At 43.9% G+C, this 23,988-nt stretch overlaps 1 protein-coding gene across 1 annotated transcript; it reads right to left on the reverse strand.

The window, feature by feature from the left end:
• Positions 1-10,233: 10,233 nt before the first annotated feature.
• On the reverse strand, positions 10,234-15,263 carry UVR8 (Regulator of chromosome condensation (RCC1) family protein). The gene is made up of 11 exons (XM_087544193.1): positions 14,668-15,263; positions 14,147-14,480; positions 13,894-13,975; positions 13,277-13,432; positions 12,511-12,684; positions 12,138-12,209; positions 11,312-11,383; positions 11,066-11,184; positions 10,882-10,967; positions 10,743-10,795; positions 10,234-10,634 (listed from the first exon to the last, which is right to left on the reverse strand). Exons 1-11 carry the CDS (start codon positions 14,753-14,755, stop codon positions 10,542-10,544), a joined length of 1,329 nt encoding a protein of 442 aa, XP_087400319.1. The 5' UTR covers positions 14,756-15,263; the 3' UTR covers positions 10,234-10,541.
• Positions 15,264-23,988: the final 8,725 nt, after the last annotated feature.

Below are 23,988 nucleotides of genomic sequence, written 5' to 3' on the forward strand. Positions count from 1 at the left end.
GAGAAAGGTCACCTTGCTTCCTCATGCACTAGTGGTAACTTATCCAACCCAATTATTATTGATGATATCTATTCTCTTGGGAAGGATAAGGGTGGCAATGTGTTTGCCAAGTTCGTTGGTACTCAAAGTGGTGTCAAGCAAAGAACCATTTGGGTAGACAAGCCTATTGTGACTAACCTCTTAGGACCCAACTTGGTTGGGGACCAACTAGCTCAAACTTGATCAATAGGTGTCTACGAAGGGCATTGTAGACTTGGCTACATTATGAAGAATTAAGGGTTTTTTTCACCATTCATACTGTCTCAAGCCGAGTCATTCGGATTATCAAGTTTCTATCTTATATCCAATGTTCCTCCTTGAGGTAACTCGTGCTTAAAGTGTTTACATTGATAGTTACTTGCCCCTTTGCATGTCTGGTTTTGTTCTTTGCATGTGTTTGTATATGTTGTGCTTCCAACTTGATTATACTGAGCAATCAAGTATGTGTGTGTTGGTTTGCACATCATGTATGTGTGTGTCATGCGTTGAGCCTTTATGCTTCTTTTCTGTATCCTAGTTGGCTCGTGTGAGAGATTAATGGAACATCCCATTTTGGGGGAGTGATGTGCTTCATGCACCTCACAATCCGATAAATGTGTGTACATGAGGAATGCCATCTAGTATTGACATTTCAAGATTATCTAGTCGCTAGGTGGTATATCTCTCATAAGAAATTCAAATTCTAAATAGTCCATTATTTATCTCTTGTTGGATCCTCTTATTGCCTCTTGTGAAGTTTTTTATTAATATCACATTATGGGGGAGTAATATGTGCATATTACAAGCCTAGAAAATGTGTATATTTGAGATATTGTCACCTAGAATTGATATTGTAAATTATCTTGTTCCTAGGTGGCATGTTAGCTCTACAAGTTGCAATTTGCTTGTGTGTGGTGTGAAGATTTTTGTTGGATATCCTTGCTATCTACCACCGGGAATTATTTCCATTTACTTCTTGTCTTCTGATAATTGGTACTCACTTGTGTGGTAGAATTTATTGATCTTCTTTACATTGGCTTTTGCTTTTATTTGCCTTTTCTCTTGCCAAGGAATGTATCAACTCCCTTTGTCTTCCATACCACTTGTGGATCTTGTTAATTTCTTGATCTTGTCTAGTGTTTTCTAGATATAGTGAAAGTGGTGATCCCACCTTGTGCATTTTGTATTCAAATGCAAATTCTCTATAATGCACTAGTATTGGGGGAGCTATCCTATTTTCTATAAAACACTCATCTTGCGATACTTGTCAAGTGTGTGTTGGTGGAAGGCAAGCCGTTTTCGTTTTGGTACTTTGTGCCATCATGAAACTTTGTAGAGAGCTTGGTTTGTTTGGAACCATCCTCTCTTTTGGGAGTATGATATCTTTTATTTTGAGTGTATCAATGGATATATCATTCCTTGATGTATCTTTTATGGATATCCTCCAAGTGATGTTTTATTCATTTGGTATCTTTTCTTCACTTGGTTTTTCTTTGTCATTTGGTTTTGGTTCTTGAAGGTCTTGAGCATGCATATTTACTTCATGTAGTCTCTGTGGCATGCCTTCTTTATTTGACCAAATATATAGGGAAACTCCACCAAGTCTCAAATTGCATGAGATGTGCATGAAATTCATTTCCTTCTCTTTATGCACATATTTATGTGGAGTTTGTCCTATGTATATTGGTGTTTCTAACTCTTTGGTCCCTATGAGTTTGGGTACCATTTTGTTTGTGTTGTTGTTCTAGGAACAATTGGATATGCATTGGATGCTCGGCTCACTCACAAGGAAGGTGGTGTCACCATGTGCTTATTGGAGTCAATCTAGGATGCTCAATGAACTACTGTCTACTACCTTCAATTGGTTTCTTCTACATCCTTCCAATGATATCTCAGTAACAAGTATCTATTCATGCATTATTTTCTTGCATTCAACCTTGTGTAGGTTGCATCTTGGCATGCCATTCATTCCATCTTGTGATACTTGTTTCCTTTCTCAATGCATCTCAACGACGATCTCATGTTGCTAGTGGTGATGTCTTTGATGGTTGTATGGTAGGAATTCATTTGAGAGAAGTTGCATATCTAGTTGATATCCTTTCTTTCACGTCCACCTTGTCTTTCTTATATTATTTCTTTGGTGGCTCCATGAAAGCTTTTTCCTTGAGTGCGTGTCTTCTATCGTTGCATCTTGATGCACTCTTGTGTGGTGAAGATTATTTTCCTCATGCTTACCTTTACGAGGCTTTTGCCATCTTAATTGGTATCCCTTGTAATGATGAGGCTTTCATCTTCTATCTTCACCATGGGCTGTCACAAGCATAGGTTCTTTATATGCTTATTAATAAGCTTGTGAACCCATTTGCTAGTTGTGTGTGGGAATGATAGGCCTTGCACCGTGTGCCTCATTCTTTCAAGACTTTATTGATGCTTAATGATCATCCATACATTAGTCTTCTCAAGTGCATTGTCTTGACTCACGCACATCATTTTGGTTGAGCCCATTCTTAAGTTGCATCTTTTACTTGTTGCTCAACCATGTGTTTGTTGCAAGTACTAGGCTTTGTTTCCTATATGATCACTTGCACTTGTTGTAAGTTTTTATTGATTGTGGGGGAGCTATGATCCTATTTTGTGCACTCTGTATCCAAATACAATTATTCTTATGCGTGCACAAATCATGGGGAGCTTCTCTAGTTTCTTTAGAACACTCCTTTGCTCATATCATAATATCCTTTATTCATGTGGCTCGTAGGATCTTTGGTCTAGTTGGTTCAATTGATATCATTTGATTGCTTGCTTCAATTGGTACCTTTTTATTGCTTGATTGCTTGTGTCTCTCTTTGTTATGTCCTTGTGGCATATCATTCTTTAGCAATATTTGTGCCTTAATATAGTTTGTGTTCCTCCAAGTATTTACCTTTGGATATGTGTATGGCATTCCACTATCTTGTTGAGAAATACACAATTTATGGAGGAACACTTTTTATATTGGCCTTCTAAGCTTTTCGCCCATTTTGGCAATCGATGCCAATGGGGGAGAACTTTCAGAGAGTTTTGTGGAGAAGGTTTTCAGAGTCTTCGTTTCAGAGAGTTTTGTTGAGAAGGTTTTCAGAGTCTTCTCCTTGCTTTGGTTTTTTCCCTAAGCATTTGCATCTCATTCTCCTGCATCATTGGTTGTTGCATTGCATGGTGATGCATAATTCCTTATATAAACTCTCTTGAAAGTGATTGTCATCAATTACCAAAATGGGGGAGATTGAAAGAACATGCGGTGCCCCCATGTGTGGTTTTGGTAATTGATGACATTCTCTATGGACTAGTGGTTGCATTGAGTTATATTTGAAGGATTTTCCATAGGCATTTCTTGAAGTACATGTGTTGGTTTCAAAGAGTTTATGAGTTGGCCAAGGTGGTATTAAGGAATTATCCAAAGATTGGTCATAGAGTTGGAAAGAGTCAAGTTTGATCAAGACTAAGTAGAGAGAGTGATTCAAGTTGATCATCACACAAAGCGTAGAAGATACACTGAGTGGGATCAAGTGATCTCATGGTATGGTAAGCATTGTCCATTGTGCTTTGTGTACTAACCCATGGTCTATGTGTACCGCTCCAGGATTGGTCCGAAGGTTGTACCGGCCATGTACCGCTCTACCACCGGACTAGTCTCTGCGTGCCTCGGTTATCTCTTACCCGTGCTCTTTACTTATGCACTTTACTTTGTGATAGCCATATTGTTTCTTGTCATATATCTTGCTATCACCTAGTAGTTTATCTTGCTTAGCATAGGTTGTTGGTGCACATAGGTGATCCTAGTTGTTGTAGGTTTTGTGCTTGACAAACTAACCGCTAGGTTTATTCCGCATTTGTTCAAGCCTAAACCGTAATTATTTTAAAGAGCCTATTCACCCCCCCCCCCTCTAGGCGACATCCACGATATTTCAGTGGGCTTATTCCTCATCTCGTGGATAGTGGGGTTTTCATTCTTCAATATGCAGATGATACTATTATTTTCATGGAACTTGATTTGACAAAAGGCTAGGAATATGAATCTGATTTATGTCTCTTCGAACAACTTTCTGGGTTGGAAATCAATCTAACATTCTTAATAAGTTGCTCCCCACTTCTACCTATTCTTTCAACATGCACACTATCCACATCATCAATACTAAATAGGAGTAACCCACTAACTGCCACATCATCATTTATTTTGATAATTAACTTTTTTACCCATCACAGAATATTATCGCTCGCCAGATCAGTATCAACAAGTCGTTTTGTTTTTTGTTTCGGGGGTAACAAAGTCATAAGCGAGCCTCTTTGGGCTTCCGTAACTGATGAGGTGGTGTAATAACCGATCAAGAGAAGCCTATCGGTCGATCTCTTCTTATCCCTGGCAGCAGGAGATGCCCCCATTCACTACCCACGCACCATCGATGCCCTGCAGCTGACCGCTCCGGCGTTCTTCCACGCGGGCGAGCACGGGCACCCCATGCCGCCGCATCCTCCTCTCCTTCTCCTGGCATGCGAGGACCTCAATGGAGCCACCTCCATCGCGACATCGATCTGCCCGTCGCCTCACCTGCATCTCGATCTAATCTGGGGAGAGATGGTGATGGGTGGGGGCGCCAGAGGTAGGGGAGAGGGGGAGGGAGATCCGGTGCAGAACTACCACGCTGCAGATTTGAGGCGCCCAACCCCGGCCACCTCGACGACTCTGCCTCCTGAAGAACGACCTCCGCCACCTCCATGTTGTACGGAAGCGACGATGCCGCCGCCTCTCAACAATCGACTTCCCGTGCTCCCGTAAAAAAAACCTTCAGATAGTGGAGCGACATCGCTCCCATAGTTTTCAACATCAGGTTGGTGTCTGCACCTTTGCTCCAAAATTGTCTCATGCCTGCTAGGTCATGCAAAGTTAATCTGACGTTCCCTCTTGCACTATATTGATCTCAAAAGAACATGTATTGTATCATAATTATAGGATTACTGATGCATACCATTGTGATTATTTATGTGTTGGCACATGTCCGTTCTCTTTTTCATGAAGTTGGCTAGGGGCTTTGGCCACATGACAACTTTCGTTTGAAATATAGAAGATATAAATCAGTGAAGTTGATGTCATACCACTCATGTTTCGTCACTGTACGGAAAACTTTGAGATCTATATTGTCATCCCAACAGATGAAGACATGGATTACATATTAAAAGTGCATCAATGTTCTGTCATTCAACACCATGTGTTTGGTATATCATTGACAACCAATGATTTTTTTATTCTTGAAAAATACTTCATCGTTGCACTATGATGGTAAGATATGTTTTGTCTTCCTCTAAGAAACTTCATAGTTCCAACACTGTTTTATTTTTGCAGCACTAGAGTTCTTTTGAACGTATGAGATTCCAAATTATATTCTGATTTTTCATTCACAATGCTTTCTTCATTCCCATTATCGTGACCTTCATGGTAATCATTGCCAACTAAATCTAGCAAATAATCACCAGTTATGTATGGTTCAATATTTGTGCATCACCAGTTTGTAAAGGGTTCAGTATATCAATCCGTTGAACTTTGTTGTTATATTAATATGTACATTTCTATGAAATGTACATGATTTTATTTTTGTTGGTGGTGTAGACTCATTGGATTATTCCATTTTTTGTCAATTTGATTGTGGGGATGACCCAAAATTTGCCAAAGGAGTAGTGAAGTGGTGCTCAAATCTTCATATTTGGGTTGCTTTAAAATGATTTGGCATCTCCAAGTAATGTTCCCTTCTTATTGTGAGTAACATGGGGCAAATCTTCATGGAATATACTGTAGAGAACCACAACATTGAGGGCATTCTCCTTTGCTAATTGGCCATTACCAATCGAGGTGCCATCAGTTTTGTGACCATGTTTATTACTCTCGCTTACGATTTTGTTGCCTTTCACTTGTGGTCTGGCAAGGGATCTTTTATGTATAGTCTCATGGCAGTATTGTTTTTCTAATTGTATAATTCATCTATGCTGAGAATAAATGCAAAAAAATAAAAAGTGGGTTGTGTTCTTGCTCCGTTCTGCTACTTGATGCATCTTTCTTTTATCCTCCCGTGTCATGACGTCATGTGATCAATCTTTTTGTTGGGAACAATAATGCATCTATTGCTATTTTGTATAACTACAAGCTTCCTTATTGACATCCAGCGTTACTAATCCAACAGGGCTCCTGATTCCATGGCGTGCCTTAGTATTTTGGCGGGCATATTAAAAGTTGAGGGATCTTTTATTCCATTTCAATTTGCTTTGGAAATGTTCTGCCGGCTCAAGTACTCATGTCAAGGAATATAGTTGTATTTTCCTTGGAATTTTCTTTTGCCTTGCAATGCTAATGGAGAACAGGCAACCAAATTATTTGAGGGATAGAGATTGTTAAAGAATAGATAAACAAACTATTTGCCATGGGAATTGCTATTTAGAGACTTGGTGCATTTGGGAAGTATGTAATGACCAAGTCTTTGATAATGTACTTCCAATTTTTGGTTGGTGCAAAATTCCCGTTATTAGCACCTACACATAGAATTGTACTGGACAGTGAAAATTAAATTTCTCTTTCCCCTTGAACTCATAACATTGTTCCATGTGACTGAAAGAGTAATCTGATCATCAAAATCATAATTCTACCTAATCATCAATGTTTATTTTTTGACCATACATTCCCGCAGCAATGCGCGGGGAATCATCTAGTTTTAACAAAAGTGAAATGTTCTATGTTGGACGCGCCAAGGAAGAGCAGGACAATTATAGACAGTTATTTGGGTGTAAGTTGGTGATACGTCTCCAACGTATCTATAATTATTTTATTGTTCCATGCTATTAAAGTATCAATCTTGGATGTTTTATATATATTTACAAGCAACTTTATATTATTTTTTGGGACTAACCTATTAACCTAGTGCCCAGTGCCAGTTGCTGTTTTTTTACTTGTTTTTGGTTTCGCAGAATACCAGTACCAAACGAAGTCCAAATGCCACGAAATTTTTTGGAGATTTTTTTCTGGACATAATGAACACTAGAAGCTTCGGGGGAAGACCAGACGTGGGAGCATGGGCCCACCACCCACCAGGGCGCGCCCAGGAGGGTAGGCGCGCCCTGATGGGTGGTGGGGCCCCTAAGGCTATGTATGACCTAATTTTGACTATAAATATCCATAAATCCCAAAACCCTCAGGGGAGTCCACGAAATACTATTTCTGCCATCACAAGTTCCAGAACCACGAGATCCACTCTAGAGGCCTTTTCCAGCACTCTGCCAGAGGGGGAAACGATCACGGAGGGGTTCTTCATCAACCTTGTTGCCCCTCCGATGATGCGTGAGTAGTTTATCATAGACCTACGGGTCCATACTTAGTAGCTAGATGGCTTCTTCTCTCTCGATGTTCTTAAATACAATGTTCTCCTTGATGTTCTTGGAGTTCTATCCGATGTAATTCTTTTTTGCGGTGTGTTTGTTGAGATCCGATGAATTGTGAGTTTATGATCAGATCTATCCATGAATATTATTTGGGTTTTCTCTGAACTCTTTTATGCATGATTAATATAGACTCGTATTTCTTCTCCGATTTATTGGTTTGGTTTGGCCAACTAGATTAATTTATATTGCCATGGGAAGAGGTGCTTTGTGATGGGTTCGTTCTTGCGGTGCTCAATCCCAGTGATAGAAAGGGACATGACACGTATGTATGGTTGCCATTAAGGGTAAAAAGATGGGGTTTATTCATACATGAGTTTGTCTTGTCTACATCATGTCATCATGCCTAATGCATTACTCTGTTTTTCCATGAATTTAATACACTAGATGCATGCTGGATAGCGGTCGATGTGTGAAGTAATAGTAGTAAATGCAAAATCGTTTCGGTCTACTAATCTTGGACGTGATGCCTATGTATGATCATTGCCTTGGATATCGCCATAATTATTTGTTTTTCTATCAATTGCTCAACAGTAATTTATTTACCCACTGTATTCTATTTTCTTGAGAGAAGCCTCTAGTGAAAACTATGAACATCGGGTCTATCTTTTATCATATAAAAATCCTAAAAATACCTTGCTGCAATTTTCTTTTATTTATTTTACTTTGCAATTTAGTTAGATCTATTTATCAAATCATATACAATTTAATCTTGCTCATAACCGTTGAGGGATTGACTACCCCTTTACGCGCTGGGTTGCAAGTATTTGTTATTTATGTGCAGGTGCTATTTACATAGTATTGCTTGATTCTTCTACTGGATTGATAACCTTGGTTTCATAACTGAGGGAAATACTTACCTCTGTTGTACTGCATCATCATCTCCTCTTCGGGGAAATACCAACGCAGATCACAAGTAGCAGTTGGGGTCTCTTCCATTCAGAATCTGGGAATATCAATTCACCACTGAAATCTCACCAAGAAAGAATGGAAGTGCATAGAGGATGTATTTGAGAAAAAAGCTTAGGTACTGCAAGGGCAAACTTATGTCTTATGGGGGTCGGCTAATCCTGACAAATTTCGTGCTTACAAGTATAATGATGTTCCTGTTGTCCTTCTTTGAGGTACCCATGGGGGTACGCAAAAGATGACTTTTATTGATCATGCTTCTTTTGCGAGAGTGATGAGACTAAATCAAAATATAGGCTGGCAAAGTGGGATATAATTCGCAGGCCGAAGGATCAAGGAGGTTTAGTTATAGAAAACCTTGAGATAAAGAACAAATGCTTACTCAGTAACTGGTTGTATAGACTTCCCGTTGAGGACGAGGAAGTGTGGATATAATTATTGTGTAACAAGTATCTACACTCCATGACCCTTGCCCAAGTTACGGCACAGTCGAATGATTCATCCTTTTGGAAGGGGCTCATGCGGACAAAGGTAGCCTTTTCAATAGGACCAAATTCAGTGTCGGGAATGGCAATTCAAGTAGGTTATGAGAAGTTACGTGGCTAGGGGACACGTCGCTCGCCATACAATATCCAACCCTCTACAATATTGTACAACGAAAGGAGGCTTTCATTAGTATAATTCTAGGATCAGTTCCTTTAAACATACAGTTCAGAAGATCGCTTCTAGGGGAACGATGGGATAGATGGCTACATCTTGTGCAGGGTGATGCAAATCGGCCTTTCTAATGAGCCAGATACACTACACTGGAAATTTTCAGTGTCAGGAGTATTCTCAGTGAAGTTTATGTATATAGACTTCATAACACACTGGTCCAATCTCAAAATCACTACATATTTGAAAAATTAAGGTTCCACTAGAGATAGTTTTTTAATGTGGTTCGTACACAAAGAAGTGATCCTGACTAAGGATAACCTGGCAAAACGTAATTAGGAGAGTAGTAAGCGATGTTTCTGCGATCGAAATGAATCGATCCAACATTTGTTTCTTGATTGTCCACTTGACAAACTATTGCGGCGAACTGTGCATGTGCTTTTTACCACCTGATACCATAAACCCCCTTTTTGGGACTTGGCTAAACGGGGTAGAGCATAAGTTAGGGGCGCATATTCGACTCGGAGTGTGTGCATTATTTTGGGCCATATGAAACTGTCAAAATGACGTGATTTGTAACAGACAAAACATCACAAATATTTTTGCACGTGATCTTCAGAGCAACTGGCTGGATCCGTACGTGGTTGTTACTTAGCCGTGCGGAAGCCAAGGAGCATATGACATATGGGTGCAACCGATGTGAGACGGTAGCACGGGATAACTATAACTGGTTTGGATGGCGGTCCAACAAGAGGATAAGTGTATAGGCATCTAGTTCTATGTTTTGCCAGTTGTGGCTTTGAGTTCTCCCTTTTTTTATCTCTTAATGAGTTTTTGTATCATACTACACACTTGTTTGACCTTTTAGTTAATAAGATGGCTGCATGCATCGCTTTGATGCAAAGACAGGGGGTAATCTTTTTTGTCAAAAAAATCTATAAAGAAGTAGAAGGAATGGTACGCGTTTCACATACTCTCGGAAAAAAAGGAGGCACCATAAAGAGCATGTTTAAGTCTAGTATAAGTGGTCCAAAAGGGAATTGTGTAGACAGTTGAGGGACCCAAAAAATGTTTATCTCATTTCATTTTCATTAGCTCATTGAAAAAACAATAATGTATCATTTTGTTATGAAATTACCGTTAGTATATTTTCCAAAATAAAAACAATTTAGTCCAGATTGAGCTATGAAAAACTGAAAATAGGGATAAGAACGTATAGCTTATTGATTGTACCGTCCAAACAAAGTGTCGGATGCAGCTACTGAAACATTCCAAACACAGGTCCAGGTTGATTCTACTAGCCACCTCTAAGAGGTGAATTATACACCATAGGTGCTGATACATCATCTCAACGCCAGGAGAAGGAGGCTCCTCTTCTGGAAAGTACTTTGGCAGAACGGAATGCACATTAACTGGACACCACTAGGTGGAAACTGGTGAACAATGCGCAAGGTTTTTTTGATAGTAGTGCTAGGGTTAATGAGGTGCATAGATGATAGGTCATCGAACTAGGATGACACGCGCATTCTCTTTACATCGTTCTCGGGCACACTCGCATCCGCACCATTGCCACGTGCGCTGACATCGCCTGATTTGGCAACCTACAGATCAACACGGATCAATCTTCAGTGACAGTCCAACGGTATGTAAAAGAACTTCATATTCTCGCAAGGAGAAAGAGGTTGCATGTCTACTAGGCATGAGCTCACCTTCTCATCAGGAACAAGAGCATATCTTTCAGAGGGTGACACCCAAATTTTAGCTGAAAACATCACGAAGTACCATTAGTTGTCTGTCTGAAAACGAGCGCCTGCTAGTATCTGTGGCTAGAGCGCATTTGGTACCAACCAGCAAAGGGAATAGCTGCTGAAGATTCCAGCTTCTTGGAGCCAGGACCATCCGGGCTTAGGGCATCAATAATCACAGGTGTGTTCCTTCAGGATTGTGCAAGATGATATTTTGTTAGTTTACGTTAGGTGATCAAGGGCTAGTTCAAATGAGTGCTTGAATAAAAACATTAAACAGGAACCACCTGTCAACTATTTCCCCATGACCGAGTTGTCCACTGGTACCCCTTCCCCATGCAAACACATTTTTCTTTTCTGTGAAAGCAAGAGTGTGCCTCCATCCACAAGCAACTTGGGCAACTTTCTGCAGTACCACCACAAGGTATGGAAGTTTGATTATTATTCACGTGAATCAATGAGACGACTTTGAGCATAAATTTGCTGGTTATGACTTCCATGGATCATTTAGCACTCCCAAACACATGCCATACCTGTTCCTCTGGAAAATTAACCTGTGCTGGGGAACAGTGATCAGCATTGTCGCCAGCTCCAACTTGCCCAAACTGCAGATGAAAATATGAGACGATTAGTGCAGGCAAAGATAAACCACATGGACAAGTGAAAGATGAAACACTGGGAACATAATATGTCGACCATAATATGCCAGTGCAGAAAAGTAGAGTCGGAATTCAAGCCAAGCTCAGCATACAGGCACCGTTTAACAATAATAAATTTAAATGAATGAGATCACAAAAAACCAGTCCACCACTAGCTGTAGCATTGTGAAAAAACTTATCGAATGACGACAGGGATAATGAAAGGGCTCAAATCTAGGATCCGACAGAACTCCATTCATTCTGGCTAGTCATTACTCATTAGTAAAAACTAAGTGTTGTATAGCCCGATCGGATGAGTTATGACTCTCAACATTCTACCAAAGCCAAGCATCTGTAAAGACTTAAATCTATCCTATATAAAGTGGTTGCACTTTAGCAAACAATGGTGATTCTCCAAGTAAAAATTATAATAAATGATCACATTCTGAAACTCGGTTGGTCATGTTTAAATTAATATGAAGTCTTATTTTGTTTTCTTTGTGTAGAGGTATCTTTTGATTGTCATGAAATGATGGCGCCATAGTAATCAATGCATATACAAAACTGATTACGGCCGGGTACCACATTAGAGATTCATTTTGAGTATTTGGTCTTTTGAAATCGTGAACAAAACCACGCAATAAAAGACTTCCTTGTGTAGTTTTACACAGATACCAACTATATGACAGATAAAGAAAAGTAGATGGACATTGATAATGACCTTGTTCCATCCCCATCCATAAAGTTTTCCATCTGATGTAAGTGCCATTGTGTGCCTCCATCCACCTGAAATCTAAATGAGATAGAGCATATGTACATATTATTAACCTTCTTCACAGACCTCAATCACCAATCAATCAGCACATATGCAGTATGTAACAAAAGAAAACTTGATAGCACCAAGACTTTAGTCCAGCCCGAGGAATTCTGCAGGCTGAATAGCATATGATAGGTTCTGAGTTGCTTGGAGGACTACAAAAGTAACACTACATTGCCTCTAGATATCCCAAGCCCTGCCCTATGGCTATGGACTTGCCTGAAGATATAATCATAAACATTGCGTAACACAGAATGTTGTTGGTATTAGCTAGTACCTGGGATGTAGAGCTATCCTTTAAGGCTTCTACTTTATGTGGAACTAGATGATCTTCAAAGTCGCCATGACCAAGCTGACCATATTTACTCCAACCGTAAGTGTACAAACTACCGGAGGAGGAAACAGTAATGGTATGGCGCCATCCGCATGCAACAAGCACCATCTTCTCTCCCTACAAAAGTGCAAGTAACAAAATAAAGATAAACCTGGAAGCATAAGAACAAAGAGAGCAAGTAAGAAGACGAGACAAAAAATAAACTAATGCCTTCCATAGTCGGAACTGTAGAAGACAGCATTGCATGTAAAAGTCGGATGCAGAGGCCGGGGGTAAGCCTCCTTTTCCAAAAAAAAATGTAATTTCAATGAATAGAATCACATATGGATGACTGGATGGGGATGGCTAGATGAGGATATATAAGCTTCTACTAGTCATCTCAAAGAACAATTAGTATTCCAGATGTTTCCATTTAGAGATTCTTCTGAAGTGTTAGCTATTTAACTATGAAGCATGAATATACATGGGTAGTACTGCCCCAGACAGGAAGCCAGTCCTTGTTTCTGAATACTGGTCCATCATATTCATCATTAATTAGTTCTATGATAACACTAACAGGGATATGTTGGGTGCTTGATAATACCACTACAGAACACAGATATAGATGGAAATGGAATATTCCATTTTTATGGATCAATTGATGAAGGCATTAGTAGGAGTGTGTCTGTGGATGTAAATGTTAAGCAAGTCATGCCAATTAGACCATTACCTCCACTGAAGATACTTTTTCAGGAACTAATCGGTCATTCCGATCACCAAGACCCAAGTTTCCATATCGACCCCAGCCCCATCCATAGATTTCGCCATCTTCAGTTACTGCAGCAGTATGTTCGGCACCAGCAGCAATCATCTTCACAGAAATACCCTACACATTTTGGACCATTAGCTCTTAATAACCTTGCACATCATATTCATTAGAAGGTCAGCATGTCTGCATTCCCACACAAGCTTTATTATATTTGTTGATAATTTTTTAGAAGATAAGTATACTTAAAGGTTATTTGTTTATCATTAACACGGTGCTATTCACTGATGTCTATATCAGAGTGGTACCTACGTATAAATGACGGAATGCCCATCACAGTAATCTGACAGGATCCCACCAACATTACATGTCATGTTGGTCTGTATATCGAATACTACAAATCATAGCAATTATTTCCACATGGCACGCTTCCCTGGTAGGGGATCCCTACCGTAACAAAATGCAATCAAAAGATTGTTGTCATGGACAAGTATCAAGGAAGATGACACTAGATTTTCTTTTCCTTGTATCATATATTTGCATTTGCTATCTAAAAATAGCACATAAGAAGAATATTGTACCTCAAAAGCTTGAATCGTTTGTGGGAGCAGCGAATCTTCAGTAGTTCCAAGGCCAAGCTGGCCATTTTGGTTACGCCCCCAACTAAAACAAGCATGTATGAGAAGTTCAGACTAGAGTAACAGTCACTCGAAGATCAACCAGAGCAATGCAATGCAGCGATCTTATCAATTGACGAAAAGTCCTCTCGGTAGCACATATGTTGCACTTTTTGAAAGGCAGCTGGTATATACCAAGTGTTGCTAGCCGGCTTACCTGAGCACTTCACCGGCCATGGTGACGGCCAGACAGTGGCTATCCCCACAGGCTAGCTGCTTGATCTTTATCCCCTGCAGCGCCTTGACCGGCTGGGGCGTGAACACGTCGGTGGAGTTGCCATGCCCCAGCCTCCCGAAATCCCCCCACCCCCAGCTGTAGACCTGGTGCTCGTCCTCGGAGTAGGCGGTGGTGTGGTCCGCCCCGCAGATGACGGACGTGATCCCCGGCGCCTCGAAGCCGGTGATCACCGTCGGCACGAGCCGGTCCTCGGCGTCCCCGTGGCCGAGCTGCCCGTCCTCTCCCCTGCCCCACGTGCACAGCACATTGCCCGCTACAAAGCACAAGCCGCCGCCACCGCGGTGCGGAACCCGTCAGCACCGCGATCCACACCCCACTGCTGCGCCCAAACAACTGGAAGGAAAGAATCCCCGCCCTGCGCGCCGAGGCGGCGCTCGACGAAACGCTCCCTCCGCCCAGAAAGAAAGAAAGGAAGAAAGAAAACGGTCCGCTTGACTTACCGAGGAGGGCGACGGAGTGGCTGGCGCCGGCGGAGACGAGGACGACAGCGGGCGGCGCTTCGTGGGCGGCGGATATGGCCGCGTCCATGTGTCGATCGGCGATCCGGGCACTGGCGGCCACCGGCAGTGGTGAACTGAACTGAGCGGACGAAAATATCTGGCTGCCAATAATTATCTGTACTGATTATACTACTCCACTAAGCAGCGGCGAGCGAGCGATGGAGGGAGGGAGGCCGGAAGGGAGGCCAGGGGCGGATTTAAAGCGGGCCGGGACCTGGAGCTGGAGCTGGAGGCGAGAAGGGGGAGACGGCGGCCGCGATGGGGATGGGCGACCTGCCCACTGCCGTAATAAATGTGCAGCTAGCGTACGTACAAGCCCATCCCATGTGACGCTTCACAGTGCTCCCCGGACCTCCGGTGACTGTAGAAGCTCAGCTCGGGCGATAGATTACCGCGCGTCATTAAGGACGGGCCCGGCAAAGGTGGACGACGAGACGACCACCTCCATTTTCGTTCGGAGAGGGAGAGGGTGTTTCCCTGACGCGTGGCCTCGTGGCCGGTGGTCCAGCCTTGCAGCCGGTGGGTCTGCTCTGCCTCTGCCTCTGCGAGAGGTTGGGGGGTTTGGGGACTGGAGGCGGAGGTGGACTGGAGGTGGAGGAGGACCACTCGTTCGGCCCCGGCGAGTGAAGAGACGAGAGCGCGCAACGTCGCCTTCCCGGGCTTATCTCAATTTTAAACTCGCTGCGCACCAACCCCCGCCTTTTTGCTCTTTGCTTCCAAATCAGATCAATGCGGTTTCGGCTGGACCCTTTGATCGCACATGAACACGTCACCGTGTACCTCCAACGCCGAGGGTGATGCACCGCAGCTCACGTCGAAGGAGACTCATCCAAAAGCGCGGTACGCAAGCAATCCGGCGGGAGCTTTTGAGGACCCGAAACCCCACGCGCCCGGGAGGGACCCCGTCAGGGCGCGCGGTGGCTATGGGCTGCCCTAGGTCGACCTGATCGCCCCTAGGTCCTCGAGGTTCGTCGTCCTGCAACAAGAAGAACGAACGAAGAACGAGAAAAAAGAAGAACAAGGAAGGGAGATAAAGGTAAAGGTAAAAGATGATAGATTGATATGTTCAATTGTGTGTTGTTCAATCGGCCGTCATCTCTCATCTATTTATGAGGCGGCTAGACTTTCCGTACAAGAAAAGTACTAAAAATTACATCCAAAACATCAAAAACCCTAACCTAACTCGGGCAGGAATCTTTGGCAATTTCCGGATCAATCTCGGTCTCACCGATTGGTTTGCTTCGGTCCCACCGGGTGAACGTGGCCAACTCTATGTAACCTTCTGTAATTTACGGATCAATCTCGGTCTCACCGATTGGTTTGCTTCGGTCCTACCGAGTCAACATTGCCAACTTTCTGGTAAATTTTCGGACAAACTCGGTCTCACCGATCAAATCAACTCGGTCGGTCCGAAATGACTCTGCAGCTTCTGTTTCTGACCTTGTTTTGCCTCCACCGGTTGCATACGACCTCGGATTAAGACGATATTTATATCAAAATCGATCGTTTCGACGAGACGAAGACAATTCATATAGATCATTTTTCCATACGAGGCAGTCCTGGGAGCGTAATCAGCCGAATAGTGTTCTGAATACAAAATCTTGGTATTTCGAATACAACTTCGGCCTTCTAGATAAGATCGGATGGCGATGGCCTAAACTTCAAAGATGTTCATATCGACAATACGAAACTTTTTTATGTAGATCACTTCTCCATTTGAAGCCATATTATTTAAATTCTTGACCGTGCCAAAATCTGGTGTCAACACATGCCCCCTGTTTTTCGGCAAAGCTTGTGTGCCGAAAAATAACTTGCACATAGCTTGCTCTAAGGACGATGTCAACACTACATTGGCCATTTTGCATATGCTTAGGACGATAAGTTTATATCGGCCATTTCTTGTGTGAATATTTTGATGCAAGCTTGGGTGACTTTCTCAACTTCATTAATCCGACTATAAAGTTTCATAGGTACGCATGTCAAAACCATCTATCAACCATATTGTCCACCCTTCTGCTAGGATCTTGTAGATAATCAACAATGAACTTTCTCGAATCCTTACTTTGTCTGCATAAAAGTTTCATTAGTGGCCGAGGTAGTGAGCTCCAATTCGGCCTTACCTATGTTGGCAAGAATAAGCATCGACTATTGATAGATATGCAATACACCATGACGGACATGGTAGCTGGATGCTTGCTATGCCAACTCTCTTCAATTGACATGTCTAAATATATGAACAATTTTAATGCAACCCAAGGTAAATTTTGCATCTAGACATACCCCAAGATAAACTATAAGTGATTCGTCAGAAAATTGATTACCCTTGGATATTTGTTGTACTACTCATAACGAATCACCCAAAGCCTCAATATGTATGGCAACCAAAAGCTCCAAACCGAATAAAATTTTATATTCGGCTTTGATTATTGTGAAAAAATATTTTAAGCGGCATGATGCTTGTTTTGGTCTCCAATTGAACTAAGGACGGTGTTAGGATACTACACCAGCCATGCTTTGACATATTCTTAGGACGATAGATAAATATCAGCCATTAACATGAGGTCCATGTAGAATTCACCCACCAAATTATGTATAGCCGAAATAAACAAATAAAATAGGAATAAAATATTTCGGCCCCTTTGTATTAGCAACAATGTAACTAACCATATGTATAGTAATTTGGTAATACCCTCTCATGATATAGAAAATTATGTTGCATCCATGGATCAAAATAAATCCATGGAGGGTAATTGATCATACCTAGGGATGAATTCCATGGCAAAGGCATCAACAACATGGTTGAAGAAAATGGATGATGTGCTAACCGAAGATTTTGATGTTGTGATGCGCACCTTTGGCTTAATTGTTTGTTGCTTTCATTCTTTTCCTTCTTCACTTTTATTATACTTGTTGCAATAGAAGCATGCACATCATTTTTGTCTTGATTGATCTTCTTGGGAACCCATGCCATGTTCTTTTTCTCAGCTCTTGTGCACTAAGATTTTGTAATCTCTTCTTTTGCCAATATGATAAGCCGAGTGAGCATGTCGGCTGTGATTTTGTTTCAACCAATGGCAACTCGTTTTGGGCCTTGTGCACCCTCAACCTCTTTTCTTCAGATTTGGCACTTTGATTTTTATCAATTGATTGCTTCACTTCTTTGCCTTTTGTAGCCAATGTCATCACTTTAATTGGCTCTTTGTTATTTGAGATCAAATCTGAAGTAGCACACTTACGACCATCTCTTTTCACGCGGTAAACTCACTTTACCGCATCTTTCTTCTTCCTTGAGCTCTGGACCGATTCGTTGTGATTGAAACGGTCTTTAACATGTGATTGTTCAAATGTTGATCTTCTTGGAGCTGCATAATATTGGTGAGATGGTATAAAATAAGATGGAGAATGTGAAGGAAATATGCCCAAGAGGCAACAATAAAGTTATTATTTATTTCCTTATTTCATGATAAATGTTTATTATTCATGCTAGAATTGTATTAACTGGAAACATAATACATGTGTGAATACATAGACAAACAGAGTGTCACTAGTATGCCTCTACTTGACTAGCTCGTTGAATCAAAGATGGTTAAGTTTCCTAGCCATAGACATGAGTTGTCATTTGATTAACGGGGTCACATCATTAGAGAATGATGTGATTGACTTGACCCATTCCGTTAGCTTAGAACACGATCGTTTAGTATGTTGCTATTGCTTTCTTCATGACTTATACATGTTCCTATGACTATGAGATTATGCAACTCCCGTTTACCGAAGGAACACTTTGTGTGCTACCAAACGTCACAACGTAACTGCGTGATTATAAAGGTGCTTTACAGGTGTCTCCGAAGGTATTTGTTGGGTTGGCGTATTTCGAGATTAGGATTTGTCACTCCGATTGTCGGAGAGGTATCTCTGGGCCCTCTCGGTAATGCACATCACTCAAGCCTTGCAAGCATTTCAACTAATGAGTTAGTTGCGGGATGATGTGTTACGGAACGAGTAAAGAGACTTGCTGGTAACGAGATTGAACTAGGTATTGAGATACCGACGATCGAATCTCGGGCAAGTAACATACCGATGACAAAGGGAACAACGTATGTTGTTATGCGGTTTGACCGATAAAGATCTTCGTAGAATATGTAGGAGCCAATATGAGCATCCAGGTTCCGCTATTGGTTATTAACCGGAGACGTGTCTCGGTCATGTCTACATAGTTCTCAAACCCGTAGTGTTGGGGATATTACTACTGGGCGTAAACCGGCCTATCTGGGCCGGGTTAACTTCATCAGTAGTTAATTATGTCAAAGCCCAAGAAGGCAGATGAGAGCTCAAGGCCCATGGTCGGTTCAAGGCCTGTAGCCGTAAACCGGCGTTGGTATTTAACTTGTATTATAAGATAGAAATAAGTAGAGACCAAACCGGACACATCTATGAGCCGGTATTGGGACTCTGTGAACCGACGGGCGTCACCTGTGTATATAAGGGGACGACCCGGCGGCGGTTCAAGGACAACAGACAACAACTCGAGACTTAGGCGAAGCTTATTTGCTCCCTAGTAATCGAAACCCCATCAATTCCATCACAACTAGACGTAGGCTTTTACCTTCATCGAAGGGGCCGAACTAGTATAAAACTCTCTTGCGTCCCTGTGTCCGCTTTAACCCCTTCAAGCTAACCCGTCGCGATGGCTCCACGACAAGTCCTTTCTCTAGGACATCTGCCGTGACATAACAACGACAGTTGGCACCCACCGTGGGGCTATCGCACGATGGTTTCAAGTTCTTGGAGGGCCGCTTTGAAGGACTCGAGGGCTACGCTGTGGGCCGGATGATTAAGAGTCGTCGCGGCAAGCTCTACATCGATGATGCAGGCTGGGGCCCCGAGGCCGGCTCAGTTGAGTACGGGTACCGGGTCCCCTTTGGTGGCATACACGTTTTCATCGGCAAGATCGGTGAACCGGGCCCTGAGCCGGACATCTGCACCAACCTCGTCGAAACGGCTCAGCGTGCGCGGTCCGCCCGGGTTAAACCGGCCGTGAAGCGTGCCTTCGTGGGAGTCATCCATGGAGGAAGTTACGAGGATGGATCGGAATCTCGCGGCGAGACCGTCGTTTATTCCGGCGACGAGTCATCAACTGGAGAAACTGAATCTCTATATCAGCTACAAGATGGCCGGATTGGGGGCTGTTCCGACGGCGACAGTATTCCGGACCCCTATGATCTACCCAACCGAGTGGGAATATTCATGGCCGGCACACAAGCAGCGCTTCATTCTTCGACCGCTGCGCCAATAACCTCCGGTTCAGCAGCGGCGACAGCTGCCGGGGCAGGAAGCTCTGCACGCCCGCCGGCTCAAGTTCTATCAGATCTATTTGATGCATTGGTTGTGCTTATGGCAGAAGCTAATCCGGCGGATCAGGAAGTCCACAACACGGAGATTGTGAAGGTGAAGGAACAGATCACCCAGGCCAAGGCGGACCTGGCAGCTGAGAGTGCGAGGATGACCACGGAGCGGGCTGCTTTAGACGCACAAGCCTACAGGCTCATGTTGGACCAGAACGCGTCGCATGAAGTCATGAAGAGGAAGTACTGATCCCGTTTGCCTTCGGTTTTCGAGGCCAGAGACCTTTTCAACACCCCAGGAGCAGGAACCAGTAATCCGCTGGAGGGAAACCAGCCGGAAGCTCTGGGGACCGGTGCGCCGGTTCAGCCCCGTCCGATGAATCCGCCTCGTCAAAACACTGTTATACCTCAGGCTGTTTCAACACCTCCGGGTCACTACTCCAACCCAATGGACAATCTCATTGCCGCTGCTGCACGGCTGGAGGCCATTCCAATTGAAGGTGACTCGCCGCAGGCGGTAGAGACACGACGGGTCAAAGAGCTTCTTAGGACAACTTTGGTCCAACAGGAAGCATACTCGTACAGCCGCGATCGGATCCACTCGACCCCTCGTCCAAGCCGGAGCTATAGCAGGCGGATGGATGAACCAGCAGTATCAAGTAATGAACGACATGGAGCACCCCGCGGCAACAATCCGGCGGGTGGTGCTGATAAAGCTCAGGAAGTGGTGGACCGGGCCCGAGCGCGTAGGGAGGCCGAGTTAGCCGCACAGTATCAGGCTCGGCAGCTTACACCGGTTCGTCCAACTATTTCGGTCGAACCCGGTGTTACTTCTAGCTCTTTGGGGGTGCCTTGCCTTGTCCCCACTTTACGCAATGTGCGCCTGCCCAAGGATTTCAAGGGCCCGCGCAAGGTACCAAATTACACGGCAGATCAACCCCCAGAGACATGGGTGGAGAGTTATGAGATGGCCATGGAGATGCTTGATGTGGATGATGCGGCATGTGCGAAGTACTTCACCATGATGCTTGAAGGAACGGCCCGCACTTGGTTAAAAAGCTTACTGGTCAACTCTATCAGTTCATGGGCCCAATTACGAGCCCGGTTTATCAGTAATTTCAAGGATACATGTAAGCCGCCTATGTCGATAGTGGACTTAGCTGCCTGTGTCCATGAGGAAGGAGAATCGATGACTCATTGGGTGCGTCGGGTCTCACAAGTGTTGCATTCATCAGACCGCATCAGCGCTGACGCTGCAGTCTTAACCCTGGAAGGCAACTGTCGGTTTGGGCCCCTAAAGCTAAAGTTGGGACGGATGAAGCGCCATTGCACTGACATGGGGACCCTCATGGCTGCTTTGGTAAAGTATGCTGATTTTGATAGTACCAAGGATCCCGAATCTGATGATGACAAGGCAGGGAAGGGAAAGAGGAACAGCAACTCCAAAGGTCAGCAGCATCACTTGGCAGGCAATGGTGGCGGAGGCAAGCGTAAAGCGGATGGTAACATGGACTTTATGGCTAATACCAACGCGCAGGACAAGGGCCAGCGACGTAAGGGTAAACCGCCAAATCGCAGTGGGGCACCCAACCCTAACCCGGACTGCCTAAATTATCTACTGAGCCAGCCTTGTCCAAGACATGGGACGAAGCAGGTGCCCGCAAACCACCTTTGGAAGGATTGCTTCATTATGCAGGAGTTCAAGAATTCTAATGCCTTCCGGTATGATCACGGCTCCGGCGGTGGCTCAGGATCCGGGCCAGGTTATGGTGGAGGAAATTCCGGTTCAGGATTTAATGGTAATCCGGGCGGACATAATAATCAAAATAATCAGAACAACCAGGGTGGTTACAACCAGCAGCAGCAACAGTCAGGTTACCAGAGCAACCCAAAGCAGTTGAATAGTGGACAGTACCATGTCTTCACCACTAGCTTGGACAAGAGAGACCGGAAGGTTCAGAGGCAGGAAGTTAACTCTGTTGAACCGGCCGTGCCCCGTTATTTACGCTGGTCTGAACAACCAATCATATGGAGCAAAGAGGATCACCCTCCCCAGGTTGATAATCCGGGTCAGTTGGCTCTGGTGGTGGCGCCTCAGGTGGGAGGTTACAAGTTCACCAAAGTGCTCATGGATGGAGGGAGCAGCATTAATATCTTGTACTATGAGACCTTCCGTCCTATGGGACTAACAGATAAAAATCTCAAACCGTCTAATACGGTATTCCACGGTGTGGTACCTGGCAAGTCAGCATATCCTGTCGGTAAGATAGCTCTGGAAGTGGCCTTTGGAGATGACCATGATTCCAGGTCGGAAACATTGACGTTTGAAGTGGTGAGAATCCAAAGTCCATATCACGCCCTGTTTGGGCGACCGGCCTACGCCAAGTTTATGGCATGGCCCTGTTATGTGTATTTGCAGCTCAAAATGCCGGGTCACAAGGGGACAATAACGGTTCACGGAAGCCGTAAAATCGCGTTGGAGTGCGAGGAAGGAGATGCGGCCTACGCAGAGTCGGTTTGTGCCACCGTGGAGCTGAAGTATTATAAGGACAATGTTGATCCGGCGGACATGACTCCATTAAAGAAGCCAACCACGGAGCATGATCCGGCCCTGAAGTTCAAATCGGCAGCAGAAACTAAGCTTGTTGACTTCGTACCTGGCGATTCGTCCAAGCAGTTCAGCATCAGTGCCAACTTGGATCCGAAATAGGAAAGCGCGCTCATCGAGTTCATCCGTGAGAATCGGGACATTTTTGCATGGAAGCCCTCTGACATGCCAGGTGTACCGAGGCAACTCGCTGAGCACACCCTTAATGTGGATCCTAAATACAAATCGGTGAAACAGTTCCTCCGCCGGTTTAACGAAGAAAGACGCAAGGCGATTGGAGAAGAGGTAGCCAGGCTCTTAGCAGCTGGTTTTATTGTTGAAGTTTTTCACCCTGAGTGGCTTGCCAATCCGGTGCTAGTCCTTAAGAAAAACGGCACCTGGCGCATGTGTGTGGATTACACAGATCTTAATAAGGCTTTTCTAGCAGATCCTTTTGCCCTCCCCCGTATTGATCAAATTATTGATGCTACGGCGGGTTGTGAGCGTTTAAGTTTTTTGGATGCATATTCTGGCTATCATCAGATCAAAATGGCAGTTAAGGACCAGGAGAAGACGGCATTCATAACTCCCTTTGGAGCCTTCTGCTATGTGTCTATGCCCTTTGGGCTCAAGAGTGCCCAGGCAACTTATCAACGGTGTGTACAAAATTGTCTTCACAAGCAGATTGGCCGTAATGTACATGCTTACGTGGATGATATCGTGGTTAAGTCCAGGGAGAAGGAGACTCTGGTTGACGATTTGAAGGAAACCTTTGATAACCTGAGGACGTACAAGATGATGCTTAATCCGGACAAGTGTGTCTTTGGTGTACCGACAGGCAAGTTATTGGGTTTTCTGGTGTCCAACAGGGGAATTGAGGCTAATCCGGAGAAGATCACAGCCATCACCTCCCTGGCTAAACCGAAGTGCATCAATGATGTTCAACGCCTGGCAGGCCGGATTGCCGCGTTAAGCCGGTTTATCAGCCGCCTTGGTGAGAAGGCAATCCCTTTGTATCAGATGTTGAAGAAGACGAATCAGTTCGTCTGGAGTTCCGCTGTTGATGAAGCATTTGAGGACTTAAAGCGGCAATTGGCCAATCCACCTGTGCTCGCCGCTCCTTTGACAAGGAGCCGTTACTGCTATATGTTGCTGCTAATGCTCGTGCGGTCAGCGTGGCTATTGTGGTGGAGCGAAAGGAGGCAGGTAAGGAGCATCCGGTTCAACGTCCGGTCTATTATATCAGCGAGGTACTCATTGTGTCCAAACAAAGGTATCCGCATTGGCAGAAGCTGGTGTACGGAGTTTTTATGGCAAGCCGGAAGCTTAAGC

This window comes from Triticum urartu, chromosome 2A (assembly GCF_056163025.1).
Source record: "Triticum urartu cultivar PI428250 chromosome 2A, HENAU_Tu73, whole genome shotgun sequence".
NCBI classification, from domain to species: Eukaryota; Viridiplantae; Streptophyta; class Magnoliopsida; order Poales; family Poaceae; genus Triticum; species Triticum urartu.